Source organism: Ostrea edulis, chromosome 7, assembly GCF_947568905.1.
Source record: "Ostrea edulis chromosome 7, xbOstEdul1.1, whole genome shotgun sequence".
Lineage (NCBI taxonomy): Eukaryota > Metazoa > Mollusca > Bivalvia > Ostreida > Ostreidae > Ostrea > Ostrea edulis.
The window spans coordinates 82,176,244-82,198,443 of NC_079170.1; the positions used below are offsets into that span (position 1 = coordinate 82,176,244).

The 22,200-nt window shown below is 35.9% G+C and overlaps 1 protein-coding gene across 1 annotated transcript; it reads right to left on the reverse strand.

Annotated features, from left to right (window-relative positions):
* Positions 1-14: 14 nt before the first annotated feature.
* Positions 15-8,062, reverse strand: LOC125654702 (mucin-2-like). The gene is made up of 4 exons (XM_056145869.1): positions 7,999-8,062; positions 5,809-6,078; positions 1,118-5,209; positions 15-25 (listed from the first exon to the last, which is right to left on the reverse strand). Exons 1-4 carry the CDS (start codon positions 8,060-8,062, stop codon positions 15-17), a joined length of 4,437 nt encoding a protein of 1,478 aa, XP_056001844.1.
* Positions 8,063-22,200: the final 14,138 nt, after the last annotated feature.

The window sequence follows — 22,200 nt, forward strand, 5'->3', positions numbered from 1 at the left end:
ATACACGTATTATCTCAGACCGACCCTGACAACAGTCAATCATTACAACAAAACCATGCGTATATGTTTGTTATCAAGGGATATGAGTATCAATAATCTACATACGTACAATTCTGTTTGGTTTCATCCTCAAATACCTTCATTAGCAATATGGCAGATGTCCTATTTCTGATATTGATATCAAATACATATCACAATATTTTGGATGCGCATGAGATATTTGCTCAACACTTACCATGCATTCTCTACAATTGTGTCGTGATTCGTGCGTATTGATATTTTGTAATACAACTCCTTCACATTAACTGATACATGTAGAGTATTGTAATACATAAGTAGTCGTAGTCTCATTACAAAAGAATCATCATCAATTAATAGAGATTTTTAAAAAGAGCCGGTACTACATAAACACACAATGGATAAACGGTCAATATTGTCCCTGAAATGTAAAAATAAAAATCGCAGAGTCAACGTCTTAATCGTGTGTTTCCCGTACTGTTGGGATTGTGATAAGTCACGTGGTGTCTGACGTTCAAGCCATTTTGATTAGCATGCTTTTATAGGTTTGGATTTGGGTGTGTTTTCTTTTATTTCATTCGTACACCTTACAAAGCCATGAAGCAAAGTGAAATAATTCTTCTTGATAAAATAGTGTGCTTGAAAATAGTAGAGAGAACCGTTGAATTTGATGATTTTTCATGCATTTTTATATTTACTTCCAGAAAAATATTCATCGATAACTATAAATAATTCAGATTTCTCTCCGTGACTATAACCTGAAATCAAGGATTAAAGTAGGTCACAACCATATCTAAAATTCTAGTGATGTTAACTTTTAGAGACCAATTTATCGTCCCAATTGCGTGTGTTGTAACCATCTTAATCAAAACTAAAACCCTTCCATACACAACCTGAATATCCTAAGGATTACATTCGGAAACTCCGACATTGATCCTTATAAAAGACCGCTAGATAATTTTAGCATCATATTCTAATGAAGTCTAACATCAACGTACGAAAAAATAAAGGTGATTATATGCTAAGGAGCATGCGCGGTAACATACACATCGTGTTACGTATACGACACTGGTGGAATCCAAAGGCAGGCAAGAATTACCTGAGTAGCTGACGTCGCTTGGGCTAGATGGTGTATCTACAGATTGTGTTGTATTGGAGGGTGATTCTGTATGTGACTGTGTTGTTGATTCTGTATGTGGTTGTGTGGTTGATATTGTATGTGGCTGTGTTGTTGATTCTGTATGTGACTGTGTTGTTGATCCTGTATGTGATTGTGTGGTTGATCCTGTATGTGATTGTGTGGTTGATATTGTATGTGGCTGTGTGGTTGATTCTGGATGTGATTGTGTAGTTGATCCTGTATGTGATTGTGTGGTTGATTCTGTATTTGGTTGTGTTGTTGATTCTTTATGTGATTGTGTGGTTGATCCTGTATGTGATTGTGTGGTTGATTCTGTGTGTGATTGTGTTGTTGATTCTGTATATGGTTGTGTAGTTGATCCTGTATGTGGTTCTGTGGTTGATTCTGTATGTGGTTGTGTTGTTTCTGTATATGGTTGTGTTGTTGATCCTGTATGTGATTGTGTTGTTGATTCTGTATGGGGTTGTGTTGATTCTGTATGTGATTGTGTGGTTGATTCTGTATGGGGTTGTGTTGATTCTGTATGTGATTGTGTTGTTGATTCTGTATGTGGTTGTGTTGATTCTGTATGTGGTTGTGTGGTTGATTCTGTTTGTGATTGTGTTGTTGATCCTATGTATGGGTGTGTGGTTGATTCTGTGTGTGATTGAGTGGTTGATTCTTTATGTAGCTGTGTGGTTGATTCTGCATGTGGTTGTGTGGTTGATTCTGTATGTGGTTGTGTTGTTGATCCTGTATGTGGTTGTGTTGTTGATTCTGTAACTGATTCTGTGGTTGATTCTGTATGTCGTTGTGTTGTTAATTCTGTTTGTGATTGTGTGGTTGATTCTGTATGTGGTTGTGTTGTTGATCCTGTATGTGATTGTGCTGTTGATACTGTATGTGGTTGTGTGGTAGATTCTGTTTGTGGTTGTGTGGTAGATCCGGTATGTGGTTGTGTTGTTGATTCTGTATGCAGCTGTGTGGTTGATTCTGTGTGTGATTGAGTGGTTGATTCTGTATGTGGCTGTGTTGTTGATTCTGTGTGTGACTGTGTGGTTGATTCTGTATGTGGTTGTGTTGTTGATCCTGTATGTGATTGTGCTGTTGATACTGTATGTGGTTGTGTGGTAGATTCTGTTTGTGGTTGTGTGGTAGATCCGGTATGCGGTTGTGTTGTTGATACTATATATGGTTGTGTTGTTGATACTCTGTGTGGTTGTGTTGATACTGTATGTGGTTGTGTTGTTGATTCTGTATGTGGTTGTGTGGTAGATCCGATGTGTGGTTGTGTGGTTGATTCTGTATGTAGTTGTGTTGTTGGTTCTGTATGCGGTCCTGTTGATGATTCTATTTTGGATTGTGTTGTTGATCCTATCTGTGGTTGTGTGGTTGATCCGGTATGTGATTGTGCTGTTGATACTGTATGTGGTTGTGTGGTAGATCCGATATGTGGTTGTGTTGATTCTGTACGTGGTTGTGTTGTTGATTCTGTATGTGGTTGTGTGGTTGATCCTGTATGTGGTTGTGTGGTAGATTCTGTCTGTGATTGTGTTGATTCTGTATGTAGTTGTGTTGATTCTGTATGTGGTTGTGTGGTTGATCCTGTATGTGGTTGTGTGGTAGATTCTGTCTGTGATTGTGTTGATTCTGTATGTGGTTGTGTTGATTCTGTATGTGATTGTGTGGTAGATCCGGTATTAGGTTGTGTTGTTGATTCTGTATAAAGTTGTGTTGTTGAAACTGTATGTGGTTGTGTTGATTCTGTATGTGGCTGTGTGGTTGATTCTGTATATGGTTGTGTGGTTGATCCTGTATGTGGTTGTGTTGTTGATACTGTATGTGGTTGTGTGGTAGATTCTGTCTGTGATTGTGTTGTTGATTCTGTATGTGGTTGTGTTGATTCTGTATATGGTTGTGTTGTTGATCTGGTATGTGGTTGTGTGGTAGATTCTGTCTGTGATTGTGTTGATTCTGTCTGTGATTGTGTTGATTCTGTATGTGGTTGTGTGGTTGATTCTGTATATGGTTGTGTGGTTGATCCTGTATGTGGTTGTGTTGTTGATCCTGTATGTGATTGTGTGGTTGATTCTGTATATGGTTGTGTGGTTGATTCTGTATGTAGTTGTGTTGATTCTGTATGTGATTGTGTTGTTGATCCTGTACGTGGTTGTGTGATTGATTCTGTATATTGTTGTGTGGTTGATTCTGTATATGGTTGTGTGGTTGATCCTGTATGTGGTTGTGTTGTTGATCCTGTATGTGATTGTGTGGTTGATTCTGTATGTAGTTGTGTTGATTCTGTATGTGATTGTGTTGTTGATCCTGTACGTGGTTGTGTGATTGATTCTGTATATTGTTGTGTGGTTGATTCTTTATGTAGTTCTGTAGAATGGCTTGTTGACGCAACATAAGTTGTTTCAGTTATTACTGATGTTGTGTGAGCGGAATGATCCGGTGTTTGTCCGTATCCCGTTGTTGGTTCTACTGTGACATGCGCTGATGATGCTGGTATTGTTGAAGAAGTCATCAAGTTATCAGTTGTCTGTTCACTATTGGTAGATTGTGATGTTGATACGCTATTTGAAGTCGTTAACAGAACATTCAGTGTTGTTGATGAGCTTTCTGATGGTGTTGATGTCTGTCCACTCACGTTGGGTCCCTGTGTAGTTGTGTCAGTGGATATCATGCCGCTTGTCGTTGTTGCTGTGCTTAACACTACACTCCCCATGCTTGTTTGACTTATAGACGAATTCTGTGATTCATAATTATCCGTGGATGCACTAACAGACAAAGTGGTAGTAGACAAAGCGGGGCCATCTGACGAACTTCCTTCTACGGATGAAATTTCTGTTACGCTACTAGCTGATGAAGTGCTCTGTAATATTTCTCCTGTAGAAATCATCACAGTACCTGGAGATAATGTACTGGTGTCCGGCGTTCCCTCAGAAGCCATAGTTGTGGGTTGTGGTGAGGTCGATGGTGATTCGGTCAGTGTTGATTGTGGATAACTTGCTGACAACGTAGTTTCTGAATTTGTCGCGGTAGAATATGTTGTAATTGAGGAAGCAGCATTCGTTGAAATGGGATATGGCGAGGTTGTGGTGATTTCGTTCACATTTGATGTGTGTTCTGATGAAATCTCGAAGGATGGCGATGTTGACAAATGCTCTGTCACACTGTTAAACTCTGTTGAAGATGATTCATATCCTGTCGAAGTTGTTGAATAGTGTGTTGACACCGATGTATATACTACAGTTGTGGGTGCCGGTGTTGAATTATCTGACGTCATGTGAATTGTAGTAGATTCAGTTGTGGGTACCGGTGTTGAATTATCTGACGTCATGTGAATTGTAGTAGATTCAGTTGTGGGTACCGGTGTTGAATTATCTGACGTCATGTGAATTGTAGTAGATTCAGTTGTGGGTACCGGTGTTGAATTATCTGACGTCATGTGAATTGTAGTAGATTCAGTTGTGGGTACCGGTGTTGAATTATCTGACGTCATGTGAAGTGTATCTGTTGTAGTGGATTCGGTTGGTGTACTAAACGATGTTATATCTTTAGCAGTTGTCGTTGTGTAATCCGATTGAGCTGTTGCATAACCTGAATGAGTTGTTGTGTAATCCGATTGAGCTGTTGTATAACCTGAATGAGTTGTGAAATCTGACTGAGTTGTTGTATAATCCGGCTGAGATGTATGATCTGATTGAGTTGTTGTATAAGTATGTGAGTTATCGGACGTGGAATATGCATTTGTAGATGAGTAGTCGGCCAATGGTAATGCAGTAGACGATGCTGTATATTCTGATGACGATGTTTGTGACGTCATTTCTGTGGACGTGGATGAAATATAATTTGATGTTGAGGGGTTGTTTTCTGTTGAATTAGGTGTAGGTGTTGTGGTTAATGTTGAGGGGTTGTTTTCTGTTGAATTAGGTGTAGGTGTTGTGCTTAATGTTGAGGGGCTGTTTTCTGTTGAATAAGGTGTAGGTGTTGTGGTTGATGTTGAATATGTTGAGGTATGTGTTTCTGTTGGTATAGAGGTTGTTTGATAAGCAGACGAGGACTCTGTGTTAGTTGGTGTAGAAATGGAAATCAATGTGTTAGTTGATGTTAAGGAAGATGGCGTCGAGGTTTCATCTGTTCAATAAAATACAAGCGAAACTATATCAATCTATCATAAAAGCGCTTATGTAAAAAGAAAAATAGGGAAAGCAAAAGCTGTTAAACAATACGAGTTTAGATGTAAATAAAAAAATCTATACCAGCGATCTGAAAGCTGTAGAATTAAGCCATATGTTTTTTGATAAATGCACGATTCAATTTATCAAAGGTAAATTTATGCGTATATCACTGACTAAAGCACACATACAAATAATTCTGAGAAACGCACTACTGACATATGTAGGAAAACAATCGCTAAACATTGCATATATGATAATATTAGGCATTAAATATTGCACACACAAACGCATATAAAATTAATACGCTTTTTTAGATAAGAAATATGCATACACCAGAGCAGGTAAAAATCTTTAAGCCTTTAAATCTAAATGCAAATGGAGAGCAGAATCGAAATTTTAGAATACATGTGAAGTTTTCTATCATATTACTTCTATCATGTGATGTAACAGAGGCCAGGATACCTGAAACTTCCTTACACTAACCTGACGTGGTGGTTGTCTCAACCCAATCATTTGTTGTAGGAGTTAATGTGCTAGATTCAGTCGTTTGTGCGGTCGACTCAGTAGTCGATGACGTCTGTGCATCTGTTATGGTTGTAGATGTGGCGCTTTCCGTGGTGGACTCGGTGGTAGACTCCGTGGTTGTGGTCACACTAGACCCTGAACCGGTGGTGCTGGTTTCCGTGTTTGTGAAGCTTGATGATGTCTCCGTTGTCGAGGAGTCCGCTTCTGTTGTTTCTTCAGTGGTGGATCCTTTGGTGAATTGTCAACAGTAAATAGAATGAATGATATTCTACGTGTGAAGAACAATGGGTGATATACTAGTAGGTAAATAGCAATGATCGAGTGATACAGGAAAAGCTATGAGTAAACTAAGTAAATAGCCATGAGTGATAGAAGTTCACACTAACTAGCTATGAGCAGCTAACACAATACTAAGTACGTCACTGCTAATGTAAAAAAAAATATTTATCGACTAATACTAATTACTATAACCTTATCAAAGCCTCAAGATAACATTGTGAAGCGCTTTAAGGTATTCGATCCATGAAAGAATTTATTTTCATAAAAAGTATATTTGTAGCACTAAATCTTTTGTAAAAGCAAACTGCCTGTTAGTGTGACAGAGATTGCCCAAAGAGTAGATGATGCCTAGATCTATTTATGATGATTCAGATTTTCATCGGAGTGATCCCCTCTTTTAAACATTTAGACAAAATAAGATGGGTTGTTTTTTTAATAATTTGTACATGTATGGTGGCCTTTACTTTGCCTTGCTTATTTTGAAAGACCATGCATCGCAATATGAACCTTTTCCGCATTCGCATTTTTTGGATATCATTATATTTTAATTCACTTTATATTTCAGAAATGTTCTTCCCTCATTAGAACTATTGTTAATCTCTATAACAGATATGTTCTTTTCTCATTAGAACTAGTGTTAATCTTCATAACAGAAATGTTTGATGTTCTATCAATTTTGAAAATTTCTTTGGTGAATCACTTGGTCTTTAAATTATCGTTCATTTAATACCAAGTTTTATATTACAATTAATTCTTGGGGAAGGGGGGAGGGTATGGGTCGGATACCTTAATGTACATGTAACTTTGTGCATCACTATCATAATCTAATATCATATGAACAATAAGAAGCGGAATAACTTAAAATTAGTCTATGAGCACAGTAGAGAAATGAAGCTTGTGTGTAACGTGATCCATTTGACAGTAATCATCAATGTAGCTGTTCTTTTCAAATGGTTGCAAGGATTATTTTTTCACGGGCAAACTACCACAATGTCGGCAATTTTGGTTCAACATTGTACCAAACGTAACACCCAGTCATTCCAATGAAGTGAATTTGTGTCTTTCAATTAAAAGTCAATGTGAATAATTTCTACAGACACAGAAACAAGCATTTACATCTAGTGTGGAGAGATGTCTTGCCGTTCTGGAGAAAGAAATGTGTGTTGAGGGAGGGAGCCGATGACGTCACACAGTGGCGCAGTCGCATTGGTCAGAAATGTATTCGTTATTCAAGATAATTATACGATGTTGATTTCACTAGCACAAAAACAGACTTCTGTCTGTGAATATCACTGCCCCATAATGTGTCTTGCTTTGTGACTGCTAAGACGAGCGGAGACCCCTCACATCTTGGAACACGACTTTTGACATTTGATCCGCCTATTCATTTGACGCGGGAAAAGTAACGCAGTTGATGTAATCGGTGTATTCTAACATCCTTTCAAACCAAGTAATTATCAAAAGAAAGTATGAAATGACTTGAAAATTTTGTAAACAATATTTGGATATTTGTATAGAGAAATGGGAATCGGGAGTTGCAATGATGACTTGTTCAGAAATCATTTCTTTGATTTTGTTATGGGACTCGGGAGTTGCAATGATGACTTGTTCAGAAATCATTTCTTTGATTTTGTTATGGTGTTGTTATTTACTGAACGTCAAAATCTCCCATTCGTGGAGAATTATTTTTTTATTGGATTTTGTTTGTTTTTAGATTTTTTTTCACTGCTATGTTCCCACCATGAACACTACGAAAATTAAATCTATACACCGGAAATTACTCATTTATTTCGTCATTAATTTGTCATCTGCTAATACATTTACAAAGGCATTGTGTTTCCTGTCTAGGAATTTTAAATCAATACTGACTGAGAGTTACTGATTTTCTTTCTCTGCTGATGCGTGTTATGATGAAGCCTGGGGTACCATTCATTTTCATGTGCTATAACAATGATTTCCATCACTTTTCGTTACATGAGCATGGAGGTTATCTTCGTTAATATATCAAAAAGAATAACGAAGCACAATTTTAGTTTTCTCCATTGAGTAACCTTTCCCTGAAATTAAACATGACCTTGACCTTTTTAACAATTCCATGAAATTGGTTTCATGAAAATTAGTTACAACGAAAATGGATGAAAACATTAATACCAAATCAATAATAGATAATTTCTCGCGACAAATCATACTGTAAATATTCTAATAATCATACTGTAAATATTCTAATAATCATACTGTAAAGATTCTGATAATCATACTGTAAAGATTCTAATAATCATACTGTAAAGATTCTAATAATGGCTTGAATAAAAACGACATTTACTTAATGGATATGATACCACGATTGTAATTTGGATTCCATTTTCGTAGTCGTGGAATAGTGCAAATGTACTTATAGTCATGATGTATCCATGGGTCAAGGCTATCTTCAATAAATCTCAAAGGTCACTGCTAAACCATATTCAAAGGTCACGGTTAATTTTATGTGTGTTCATGGGTGACCATCAACACATTGGACTTTCCGCTGAGGAATTTAAAGCAATTTATTTAAGAACGATGAACCAACATAAAGTTTTACTCATTCTGATGGAGAGTAACCGTTGGTTGGTAAATTTCAAGGTTATTAAGATATCTTTTACAGGGAGGATATCAAAGTTTATTTCAAAATTTCAAAATTACTATATAACGTCTAAAGTTCTACATACTATGTTTTAACTTCACGTTTTCAGATCAATTATAGTGCAAACTAAGCGGTATCCAATGAAAAACAGAAAACATCCAGTCCTTCACTAGAATTATCAACGGATCGGTCTCATTCTCATCAGATGGGAATCGGTTACTTATAGTAACTACAAGCTACATCATTTCTAATTTCGATATTGATATTGAAATATATGGTAATTTTCCATACCGCCGTGTCTTTGTACACTCCGATACTAGGTTAGGTTGCACCACCACACATAGGTGAGACACATGCCAACAGAGCGGCAGGTAATAGTATAATCGATCGCGATTTTCAAGACAAAACAACGGATTCTTAAAAAGATGAGTTTTCAGTAAAAAGCTCCTACCTTTTGTCCATGGCAAGCATAGCAGCACGATGAAAAAAATGGCTAAAGACCGAAACTCGTTCATCTGCAAGAGAGAAAAGACGTGCTGAGATGTTGCATGTATCTATATCTTTATATATTGTGCTTTGATTAAAATTTTCATGAGTATTAAGTTTCGTGATTTTACTCAGGACTACGGAGACATTGAAACCCAAATGTGCTGATAGTAAACTCAGTCTTCATAACGCAAATACTGAACTTCTGTTTTATCTCAAGGTAGCAGAACAAGTTTTTGCAGAATTGTTTATTATTATTCAGAATTTGCGCATGATAGAAATATATATTTTGTAGGAATTTTATTTCTGGGTACCATAAAAACTCTTGTAAACTATATGATAACGAAAATGTTTATATTTTCTATATATAAGTAATTATTTAAATTAAAATATGTTGTCAAGGGCAATAACTCCTGTTTGCGTTTTCTCTGTTGTATGTCTATCATGCAAAATTGTCTGGTATCCACAATTAATTTATTTATATTTATAGAGTGGCGGGTTGTTTTTTTGTTTTTTTTTACTGTTAAAATCAAAATATTGTCATTTTAACTAGTTTTTAGCTCACCTGAGCTGAAAGCTCAAGTGAGCTTTTCTGATCACCCGTACCCCGGCGTCCGTCCGTCCGTCCGTCCGTCTGTCCGTCCGTCTGTCCGTCCGTCTGTCCGTCTGTAAACTTTTCACATTTTCAACTTCTTCTCAACAACCACTGGGCCAATTTCAACCAAAGTTGGCACAAAACATCCTTAGGTAAAGGGAATTCTAAATTGTTAAAATAAAGGGCCAGGCCACCTTCCAAGGGGAGATAATCAAGAAAAGGTAAAAATAGGGTAGGGTCATTAAAAAATCTTCTTCTCAAGAACCACTGGGCCAGAAAAGATGAAATTTATAGATAAGCTTTATTAGGTAGTGCAAATTCTAAATTGTTAAAATCATGGCCCCCGGGGGTCGGATGGGGCCATAATAGGGGGTCAAAGTTTTACCTACAAATATATAGGGAAAATCTTTAAAAATCTTCTTCTCAAGAACCACTGAGCCAGAAAAGCTGAGATTTATATGAAAGCTTCCTTATATAATGCAGATTCTAAATTGTTAAAATCATGGCCCCCGGGGGTCGGATGGGGCCACAATAGGGGGTCAAAGTTTTACATACAAATATATAGGGAAAATCTTTAAAAATCTTCTTCTCAAGAACCACTGAGCCAGAAAAGCTGAGATTTATATGAAAGCTTCCTTATATAATGCAAATTCTAAATTGTTAAAATCATGGCCCCCGGGGGTCGGATGGGGCCACAATACGGGGTCAAAATTTTACATACAAATATATAGGGAAAATCTTTAAAAATCTTCTTCTCAAGAACCACTGAGCCAGAAAAGCTGAGATTTATATGAAAGCTTCCTTATATAATGCAGATTCTAAATTGTTAAAATCATGGCCCCCGGGGGTCGGATGGGGCCACAATAGGGGATCAAAGTTTTACATACAAATATATAGGGAAAATCTTTAAAAATCTTCTTCTCAAGAACCACTGAACCAGAAAAGCTGAGATTTATATGAAAGCTTCCTTATATAATGCAAATTCTAAATTGTTAAAATCATGGCCCCCGGGGGTCGGATGGGGCCACAATAGGGGGTCAAAATTTTACATACAAATATATAGGGAAAATCTTTAAAAATCTTCTTCTCAAGAACCACTGAGCCAGAAAAGCTGAGATTTATATGAAAGCTTCCTTATATAATGAAGATTCTAAATTGTTAAAATCATGGCCCCAAGGGGTCGGATGGGGCCACAATAGGGGGTCAAATTTTTTATTTGTTTTTTTATTTCTTTTTTTTTTTTGGTTTTTTTTTTTGATATAGTGCAGATTCAGGTTCGTTAAAATCATGGACCCCGGGGATTGAATGGGGCCTCAAGGGGGGCATCAAAGTTTTACATACAAATTTATAGGAATAATCTTTTAAAATCTTCTTCTCAAGAACCACTGAACCAGAAAAGCTGAGATTTATATGAAAGCTTCCTGATATAGTGCAGATTATAAATTGCTAAGATCATGGCCCCCGGGGGTCGGATGGGGCCACAATAGGGGGTCAAAGTTTTACATACAAATATATAGAAAAAATCTTCTTCCCAGAACCACTAAGCCAGAAAAGCTGAGATTTATATGAAAGCTTTCTGATATATAGTACAGATTCTAAATTGTTAAAATCCTGGCCCCTGGGGGTCAGATGGGGCCACAATAGGGGATCAAAGTTTTACATACAAATATATATGAAAAATCTTTAAAAATCTTCTTCTCAAGAACCACTAAGCCAGAAAAGCTAATATTTACATGAAAGCTTTCTGACATAGTGCAGATTCAAGTTTGTTCAAATCATGGCCCCTGGGGTAGGATGGGGCTACAAGGGGGGATCAAAGTTTTTCATACAAATATATAGGGACATTCTTTTAGAATCTTCTTCTCAAGAACCACTGAGTCTGAAAAGCTGATATTCACATGAACAGCTTCCTAACATAGAGCAGAGCTAAGTTTGTTCAAATCATGGCCCCCTGTTGTAGGATGGGGCCACAATAGGGGATCAAAGTTTTACATACAAATATATAGGAATTTTTTTTAAAAAATCTTCTTCTCAAGAACCACTGAGCCAGAAAAGCTGATATTTACATGAAAGCTTTCTGATATAGTGCAGATTCAAGTTTGTTCAAATCATGGCCCCTGGGGGTAGGATGGGGCCACAAGGGGGGATCAAAGTTTTACATACAAATATATAGGAAAAATCTTCAAATATCTTCTTCTCGTGAACCATTGGGCCAAAGAAGTTCACATTTACAAGAAAAATTTCTGACATAGTGTAGATTCAAGTTTGCGAAAACTATGGCCTCCCGGGGTAGATTGGGGCCATGATAAGGACTACGGTTTTACATGCAAATATATATAGAAAGTCTTCTGATATGGACCAAGGTGACTCAGGTGAGCGATGTGGCCCATGGGCCTCTTGTTATATATTCCTTTTTATACTGTTTAACGAAAGCGTGCGATTTTCTGATTAAGTTAAGATATATTAAGTAGAAATTAATGCAGTTTTTTCTACAATGAACCCATAATATTGTGAAATCACATGAGGGTGGATTTATTTTTGCCATCAATCATGAAAGAAAAGGTCATTAGGTAGCCCTTCTCCTTACTGGCTCAGGGAGATGGCGTGATTAGTGAATATAATAGAAGTGATAGATAAAATGGACAGGGAAAATGTGGGGAGGGAGGATGTACTGTAGATAATATTGCACGTTAATTTCAATGATTGTTTTGGGGGGAGGGTGTACTGTAGATAATATTGCACGTTAATTTCAATGATTGTTTGGGGGGGAGGGTGTACTGTAGATAATATTGCACGTTAATTTCAATGATTGTTTGAGGGGGAGGGTGTACTGTAGATAATATTGCACGTTAATTTCAATGATTGTTTGGGGTATCAAATAACAGAAATACAGAGACACTAAAAGATATCACTCATGATATAAATTTTAATGGAAGTTATGATCGTTTGAGAAATATTACAGATAGATATTCGCCAAGGAACACCAAGGCTCAAGTGTACAAAAAATTATTTTTATAACATACAAATGCTTATACACAAACAAATTCAGTGAATTCAAATCAGATGGAAACTTGAAGGGTTTTTTCCTTTTACAAAAGGTAAATTAAGCGTGGAAACAGCATGTATGCTATTCTGAATGAACTCGAAGTGCGTGATACACCTGATGAATTTTATGTCAAGGTGGTTTGTGAAATAGATGACTTAAGATTGGCGGTGCTCGTGATCACCCTAAACCCAAGGAGGGAAAATACTAATCTTACTGCAACAATTGTTAATGGTGTTCACCCACACTAAACACAGATTTTATCATTATTCGTCTAAATTACAAAATTCGTATTGGTGTTGATATCTGACATGTTTAAAATTGAAACATCGGTAATCATCAGTCCTATTTTTATTTCGGTAAACCTCTTGCATAACGTGTTTGCCCTCAGGGAAACATTCAACAGATAGATTGAGGTGCTTGTTTGTCTCTATATTCTGTGTAAGCAAAGTTTGTAAAAATTGATTGAATTGGAATATAGAAAGAATTTTAAAACAGATACTCATATTTGTATACAAGGATTATAAAATCAGCTATCGAGTGTTGAAAGTTACGTTACCATTGAAGTCAGACAAATAAAAATATTACAGTCAGACAAATAGAAGTATTACAGTCAGGTAAATAGAAATATTGTAGTCAGACAAATAGAAGTATTGTAGTCAGACAAATAGAAATATTGTAGTCAGACAAATACAAATATTGTAGTCAGACAAATAGAAGTATTGTAGTCAGACAAATAAAATTATTGTAGTCAGACAAATAGAAGTATTATAGTCAGGCAAATACAAATATTGTAGTCAGACAAATACAAATATTGTAGTCAGACAAATAGAAATATTATAGTCAGACAAATAGAAATATTGTAGTCAGATAAACAGAAGTATTACAGTCAGACAAAATAGAAATATTACAGTCAGATAAATAGAAATATTACAGTCAGATAAATAGAAATATTACAGTCAGATAAATAGAAATATTATAGTCAGATAAATAGAAATATTACAGTCAGATAAATAGAAATATTGGTCTGTTATTTTTTTTAATTCTCTATGACTATTCCCCAGGTGTATCGCAAATTTGGTTAATTTTATAAAGTTCAATTACAATTTCAAAAAACATATACGATTAGTAATAGGTTGATTTGATGTGTCTTGTAGTAGGGTAGTCCGTCATGCTGTTATTATTCGCATGTCGACAACCACAAAAACAACGCAAATGTTGAAGTCCAATGAACAATGTCGAAACCACGCCCATAGGGAGATTTCAGTCTCACGATTTTCAAAATCACAATTACGTTGAATAAAGATAATGACAGAGCAAAATAGATCGAATAAATAAATTTTATCGTAAAAGGCAATCTTATTCAAGTAACCCCCCAAGTTGCATTTATCTGCAACATTCGTGACTGCCTGAATTCTTTACAAATCTTTTATGCATGAAATGTTCAGTAAGTTTAAAATCTATATATAATTTGTATTGTTACGAAACATTTCAGGTTTCGCTCCAGATATTAGCTTTATCTGAACTTATCGAATATTTAGTGAGCGGTGGTATTGGAAAGCAATTATCGAAAAATCTACATAATTTCTAATATATTTGGAGAATAATTCAAAGGATTTTTAAAAGCTTTGGAAAACAAATTAAAAGTTCAATCCTATAGATAGACCTATTTTCTAGTCCGTATGAATGCTTCTGTTAATTACATACAATTCATGCATCTTTATTTTTATTTTTATTTTATTTTTTAACTTTTTAGTGCATGCCCTGCAGAAAATCCTGTTTCTACAAGTCTCGACCTAAGTGCAAAAATGTTTGTCGGCGACATCTTTAATTATGAAATTTCTGAAAACAAATTAACAAAAAGATGTATTCATATTTCCTGGGTGGTTTTAGAAAGATCCATAATTACGGTTAATTGCTAATAAAAACTAAATGCCCAGATTTTTCCCCCATTAAAATCAACTGTGGAATACTTTTGCATTATTCATTATCTTATCTATTACAATCTATTCCAGGAGTTCGGGAGTTCACCGAAAGCTCCCCGTTGTAAAAACCTTCTGAACAGGGCTTTCATTTCATTTCCTTGTTTTGTAATTCAAAACGCCAAAAAATAACGAACATGAAATAAACTTGAAACAAACCATTTTTTGTATTACATAAATGATACTAGGAATTAAATATTCCATTGAACATTTACGTTTTTGGAAATGCTACTTTATACATGCAACGTGGATAATTTGCTTAATGGAATTGAAATGGCATTCATTACCATTGATGTAAGTTATCTAAATGAATCAATGAGGGTTACTCTATTTCACAAAGAACATCCTAAACTCGTTCTTCTTTCTATCAACATGCTAAACTCGTTCTTCTTTCTATCAACATGCTAAACTCGTTCGTCTTTCTATCAACATGCTAAACTCGTTCTTTCTATCAACATGCTAAACACATTCTTCTTTCTACCAACATGCTTAATTCGTTCTTCTTTCTACCAACATGCTTAATTCGTTCTTCTTTCTATCAACATGCTTAATTCATTCTTCTTTCTATCAGTTTGCTTATATCATTCTTCTTTCTATCAATATGCTTAATTTATTCTTCTTTCTATCAGTTTGCTTATATTATTCTTCTTTCTATCAATATGCTTATTTTATTCTTCTTTCTATGAATATGCTTAATTTATTATTCTTTCTATCAATATGCTTAATTCATTCTTCTTTCTATCAATATACTTAATTTATTCTTCTTTCTATCGAGCGGAAGTCTAATAATCATTGTACCCCACCTTTTTTTTTTTTTTTTGAAGAATAACACAATATTACAGGTCGTCAAGTATATTGAAAACATTTTGTATTTTCGAATTTGAAATGTATATCCGAATCATGTTATGCAATATCATTATACAATTTCTTTTCGTTTCTCAGTACGACTTATCAAAATTACTGCGCTGCAATCCGTGGTCCTAACATCAAAAAGTAATTTACATGTCATTCAAATTGTATAGCATTTGTTTGTTAGTAACAATATTGTGGCTGGGAGAACGCTGTTGTGCATTACTTTTATTCATTGCATCTCTAGTCAAGATGCGGGTATGTGTCCCAGACTATTTGTTTCTGTGTTTACCGTTTTAGGACTCATATTTTTTTCTTCATTTTTAATAAATGACAAGCTTTCACACCTTAACATGTTTGATGTTATGGTTTACATGGAAACACACAGAGCTGCCGTGTAGCCATGGATTAATAACGAGGTTTTAACATAAAAACGTAACATCTACACTTGTACATGTCATAGGACCTGTTTGTCATCGTGAAGAAAAGAGGAATAATTAAGATCTAGTTAGTTTGACTTCACTGATCACTGCAGAAATTCTTTGATTAAATACTTAAAGGTACTAACACCAGGAAAGTTCATTCTTCGCTTTCGTTGTGTATTCCCTTTATGACGTATGGTCTAATACACAACTCCTAATGATTAGGTTAAGTGATGAAATATTCAGGAGCATTGTTTTCTAGACAACATCATACGAAAAGCAGGAGTTTTTGTGTAATAAATTACAAAACACGTGTTTCTTTTGCTGTAGTTTGTCTTGAATATGCTTATTAGGCTTCAGGTGGTGGCATAATGAACTTAGTTCACACGACCTTATGAATGAATCTTTTCGACGAAATATGTTATAGCACAATCACTATTGTCTACATTTACAGTTGTGTGATTGAGAGAGAGAGAGAGAGAGAGAGAGAGAGAGAGAGAGAGAGAGGGAGGGGGGGAGAGAGAGAGATTATTAGAGAGAGAGAGAGCGTCTTTACATCACCAGTAGCCGCGCCAGGCGTACCACGCCCTACACAAATATGATCCATTTTTATGGAAAACACTAGAATATATAAGTCTGATTTTATTAGAACTCTAGTTTTTGAGGGGGCGGGGTTCGCCCTCTGTATAGGTCCATACGATCCAAGGGCATAGCCCAGGACCCACTTGTACTTGTGACCTCAAAAGACAGCCTTTAGACACGTTTTCTGTGCCCCCTCCCTTCAGAAATTTTCTGGATCCGCCATTGATCATTATTTCATCAAAATAACGAAAACACAACACATTGTGAAATGGCACAAAGCAGCCACCATACCTAACCCCTAGGCTAGCCGCTACGCTCTTGAAAGCAGCCTAGACTAGCATTTTCTAAGCTAGCACTACATGACGTCAATGGATACATGCAGATACCCGTGATAGTCTTAAATAATCAATATAATGCAAACAAAATTATTTCACATAATACTAACGGTATATGTTCCAGTAGTGGATTTAAAGGGGTAACGGGGTGATGCTACCCCACCCCACCCTCTTGATCAAATATTTCTTTTCAAAAAGGTAATAAAAAAAAATTGTTATTTTTTGGCGTCTTCCTTCCCCACTCCGCGCCCTTTCTTGGCCGGGAAAAGTACAAAGTTGGCTTGCAATTGCAACCCTCTTGAAATTTGTTTTGGATCCACCACTGTCTTCGTGTTATCTTTATGAAGCCCCCACCCCCCTCCCCCACCCCGTTTTCTGACTGAGTGAAAATAAGCACATGATCTATCGAGTTAACACTATAGTGCTGTTAGTTCATGATTCAGTCTCATTTGTAAAACACACTTTTAACACACATAGATATAATTTGGGAGGGACTGGTGGTCCACAGTACATGTTTATACTTGAGTGGGGAAATGGATGCGAAATACATTGGAAAATGATTACTGCAAATTGTACCCAAATTTAGATTGTACGACTGTGATCAAAGATCGGAACAAGCTCAAATCTATTAATCTTTTTTTCTAGTTTGTGCATTGTTGATAGTTAAATACATTATTAAAAATATCGCAGATGAAAGACATTCTTTGTTTAACAAGTCTGAACCGCAAACATCAGTGTTCGGCGTTAGAATTAAAGTTTCTAATTTATGCACCATCCATGAGTGATCTTATTCAGATCACCCGACCGTTAAAATTACCAAACACGACAGATGAACTGCACAACAGAAATAAAGTGCATATTACATCACCACCATCAGATCTCACAGCCATTAAAATCTAAGTATAGGAGAACCATTCTGCCATGACTTATTTAACATGATTTTCTCCTGTCTAAATGCAACACACGCACCCCCATCCACCCCCCCCCCCCCCCCCAACCCTAACCCCCCCCCCCCCACACACACACACACACACCACCCCGTACGTTTTTCTTGTTGTGCCAAATACCCATATTCGTAATAAGGTTCAGGAAATGGACGTGTAATGTACGTGTAATGCTTTGCTCTTTAATTAAGATTGATACATCACAGTATTTCTGTTTTCTTGTTCTGTAAATGACAGGTGCATAGCATCGGGTGTTTTAATTCAAAGTGGGAGGGGGTTAGAAGTGGATATTTCATATATGACAACCAAAACAAAATAATGCTGTTTGCCCAAACTTCAAAATCTTATAATTGGAGGGAAAGGGAGTGCGCGATTGTCTTTCACTACATATGTTCAATTTATCACTTCAAACTTGCATTCTTACCATCAAGAAAAAAGGGGGTGGGGGTCATCCAATATGTATCTTACTTTGCATGTGAAAATAACTTACTTTGCATGTTAAAAAAAGTTACTTTGCATGTGAAAATAACTTACTTTACATGTGAAAATAACTTACTTTGCATGTGAAAATAACTTATTTTATTACATATGAAAATAATGGAAAATGAACGTCATAAAAAAGTGACCCCTACTCGATCCTACGTGCCTGAATGACCTTGGTTGAATTCACTACATTTCAATAAAAAAAACAGTGATCACTCGCACTATATTACATATATATGATAAAAATATCACAGAGCCGATTGACTATGCTCGACTAGTTTCTTCAGGAGTATCCTCAATCGGCACTGTGGTATTTTTATCATACTATACTTGTGTAGAATTTCTTTATCTATTTCTGGATTATAAATACAGTTCTAACTGAAAATTTTCAAATCTTATTAACATACAACGTTTAAAGTATAGGGTCTTCATAACGTTTTTCATTTCTTTTTTCCCCGTTTGGCGTCGAAATTCTATAGTCAAAAGATTGAAATGATGCGAAATGAAATGAAAGAACTTCATAAGTAATGCAGCATGGCATTCGCCGGGAATCTTGCACCTAGATATAGCCTTTACATATTCCCTTTGTATGACAATTGATACTAATTTATGCCTACTAATAAAAGCCAATTTATAAAATATTCAGCAAAATATTTTCAAGGTAACAAAACTTTAAAGGCAGCCGACCTGAATGTGAACCTCATTCCATGTTTCGTTTTACGTTCCGGTAAGTATGTCGCCCGTAGTGATCCGATGTGACAGTGCTTAACGAGTACATACATTATATATACCCAAAAATGAAAGAAGAAAGTCTGTGCATTTCATGACAATGTATCAAATTATTTCATTTTATTTGCAACAGAAATCGTGTTTGTCTCATATAATAATGCTCACATTCCCAATGTTTTTGCTTTAATCTCTCTACAAATTATGTAACCATTTTCTCATGAATGCTTCAAATGCGAGTGTAAATACAGATAAATATTGTGCAGTTACGTTGTTGTGTAAGACCTGTGACCTTCAACTATATATACATAATGTAGTAAAGTTTTGAAAAGATGTACAGTAGATATAACACATAAATCGACATTTTTCAGTTGAACGCCTTATTTTATTAACCTTTAATGACATATATATGGAATTTAGCTTGACTATAAACGTTATTCTGTAAGTATCCTTGTACTAAATGGAGATAATTCATGGTAAGTGACCCGGGCTTTTTTATTTCGTATTACATGGACCACAAATCTATTTCACTGAACGCCTTGTGCACATATTAAAAAAACATAATACAGGATATGTGATATTAATACTTAATGGAAACAACTGAAAACAGGGAACATAAACTTGAAAAATGAATACCCGTTAAATAAGTGCTAAATATAAAATGCATTGTAATTGTTTAATTCAAAACGTTTGTAGTGACTTGATACACGAGCATTCGTTATGGTTTTTAACTTGATTGATGGGCTGGAATATTTGAGGAGATCTCTCGCTGAATATAGTGGGTCCTATTGGTACTTCTACATGATTTAAGTTTCCGATAGATCGTGTACGTCAGCGCCAGTCCTTCTTTCCCTTCTCAGGAAATTCATAGGCACCGTCTAACAGACGACTAAATCTACCTCTGTCACATGAAAAAAAAAACCTGTAAAAATGGAATCCTTGGTTTAAAATGTCTGGTGGGAAAAAAGAATTTCCTATACGATTTTATAAAATTGTATACGGATTATCTCTATATACAGCAATATCACAAATTCTCACAGGGAAATATATTTCTTAGAGATCTGTTTTTAAAATGAATTATTTTCCTGAGGGAAATGAATCTTTCTTCTGGAACCTTAAAGATTCCTATACAATTTTGAAAAAGATCTGTAAGATTTTTCTAGAGATAGTTGATTTTTTCCTTTAGAGATTTTTTTTCTCAATTCAAGTGTGAATTTCCCGCCTATTCGGTGAAACTTGCTGAAGTAGCAGATTCGGTAGGGAATGGTGGACACCGATATCTACACGTGGTGTGTGGAAGGTTTATCAGACATCGTGTTCGTGGTTCTGAGCACATGGTGTGTGGCAGACTTAACCCGACATCGTGTTTGTGGTTCTGACCACTAGTACCTATAGTTGAAAGACAGACTAAGTACTAAGAAACTCTTTCCCAAACAAAAAACGTTTTTAGTACTGATCTGCATTGCCCTCATGAAAAAAAAAGTTTGCATTCAGTATTGATCTGCATTGTTCTCATGGGAAAAAAATGCATTTTTTCAAATTAGTAATTTGAGAAATGGTGTTTTGTCTTATTCATTAAACGAGAAATACGTTCAAAATAGGAGTAAATAGGAAAAACAACACCTTGTATTAATTTTCTCAATGAAAGAAATTGGCATCAACGTTACTTCCAAATTTAGTTTTTCTTTGTATGTTGTTTACGTATGTTGCACGTAGCATCGTTTTTCAATAACAACAAAAATAAATAAATTTATAAATGAAATAAAATAACAATACAATATAAAAATAGATAAAAAAAAAAAGGGGGGGGGGCAGTTATCGGAAAAGTTGGTTATAATGGTTATCATTACAATATGTAAGGTGACATTAGAAAAGTAAATGTTTAAGTTACATTTCTAGGCACGTGGAATCAATGGTGACCACCCCTCCCACACGTTTTTAGTAGTATTGAATGGTAAGAATATAAGATTGTAAGCTTCTTCAACTTCCCATATTTATGTAGCAATATTCCATTATCACCTGCATATGGTGTTTATGTCTCTCAACTGATTGGATACGCAAAAGCATGTTCTGCGTATGGTCATAAGTTTTTAAATCGACGCAGGCTACTGGCAAACAAGTTGATGTTACAGGGATTTCAACAGTCTCGTTTAAAGTCACAACGATCTAATTTACCAATAAAACCTGCCATTGGGTCAAATACTGTCTGACGTGCTTCATACCGATTGTTAGGCCGTTCTTGTCACATTGATTTTGACTATGGATTACTCTGTTTACCTGATTGAGATATAGGGCTCACGGGGGTGTGACCGGTCCACAGGGGATGCATACTCCTCCTAGGCACCTGATCCCACCTCTGGTATGTCCAGTGGTCCGTGTTTGCCCTACCCTTAATTTTGTGCTCATTATAGGAGTTGTAAGATTGATCACTGTTCACTATTTTCATCTTTTCATTGAACTAATGAATTGAACCCTGAACCCATACACTGAAGAACGACCCCCCCCCCCCCCCCCCCCCCCGGAGCATTTTGAAGTTTGTGTAAAATTAATCATCTGTAAGAGTTTGTTGTTGGCTTTTGTGTCTTCTTTTTAGTTTGAATAATTGTGAAGTCGACTTCCCCTCCGCTCCTCCCCTTCCCATTTGAAAAACGAGGTTACTTGCCTGAATTTCCAGAGTGCAAAGCGAAAGTGCATTAAATAAACATAGTTAATGAAACACAAAACATCTTCCATCGGATCTTCCGCACTTTACAATATTCGATGATCTTTAATTCAAACTTCAAATCAAAAAGCGAAAACACACAAGAACACGCACGTGTACATATGTATATATGTATTGAGGCAATCGGAACACCTCCGCCCTTTACTCCACTACTTCGTAAAAATGAAGTAAAGGGCGAGGGGTTCCGATTGGTATTGAGGATGACCCGCACTACGACTGTGGAGACAGAAAACACGGACCAGGAACGTCATCTCATCCGATGTTAAACATTCATTGGATTGA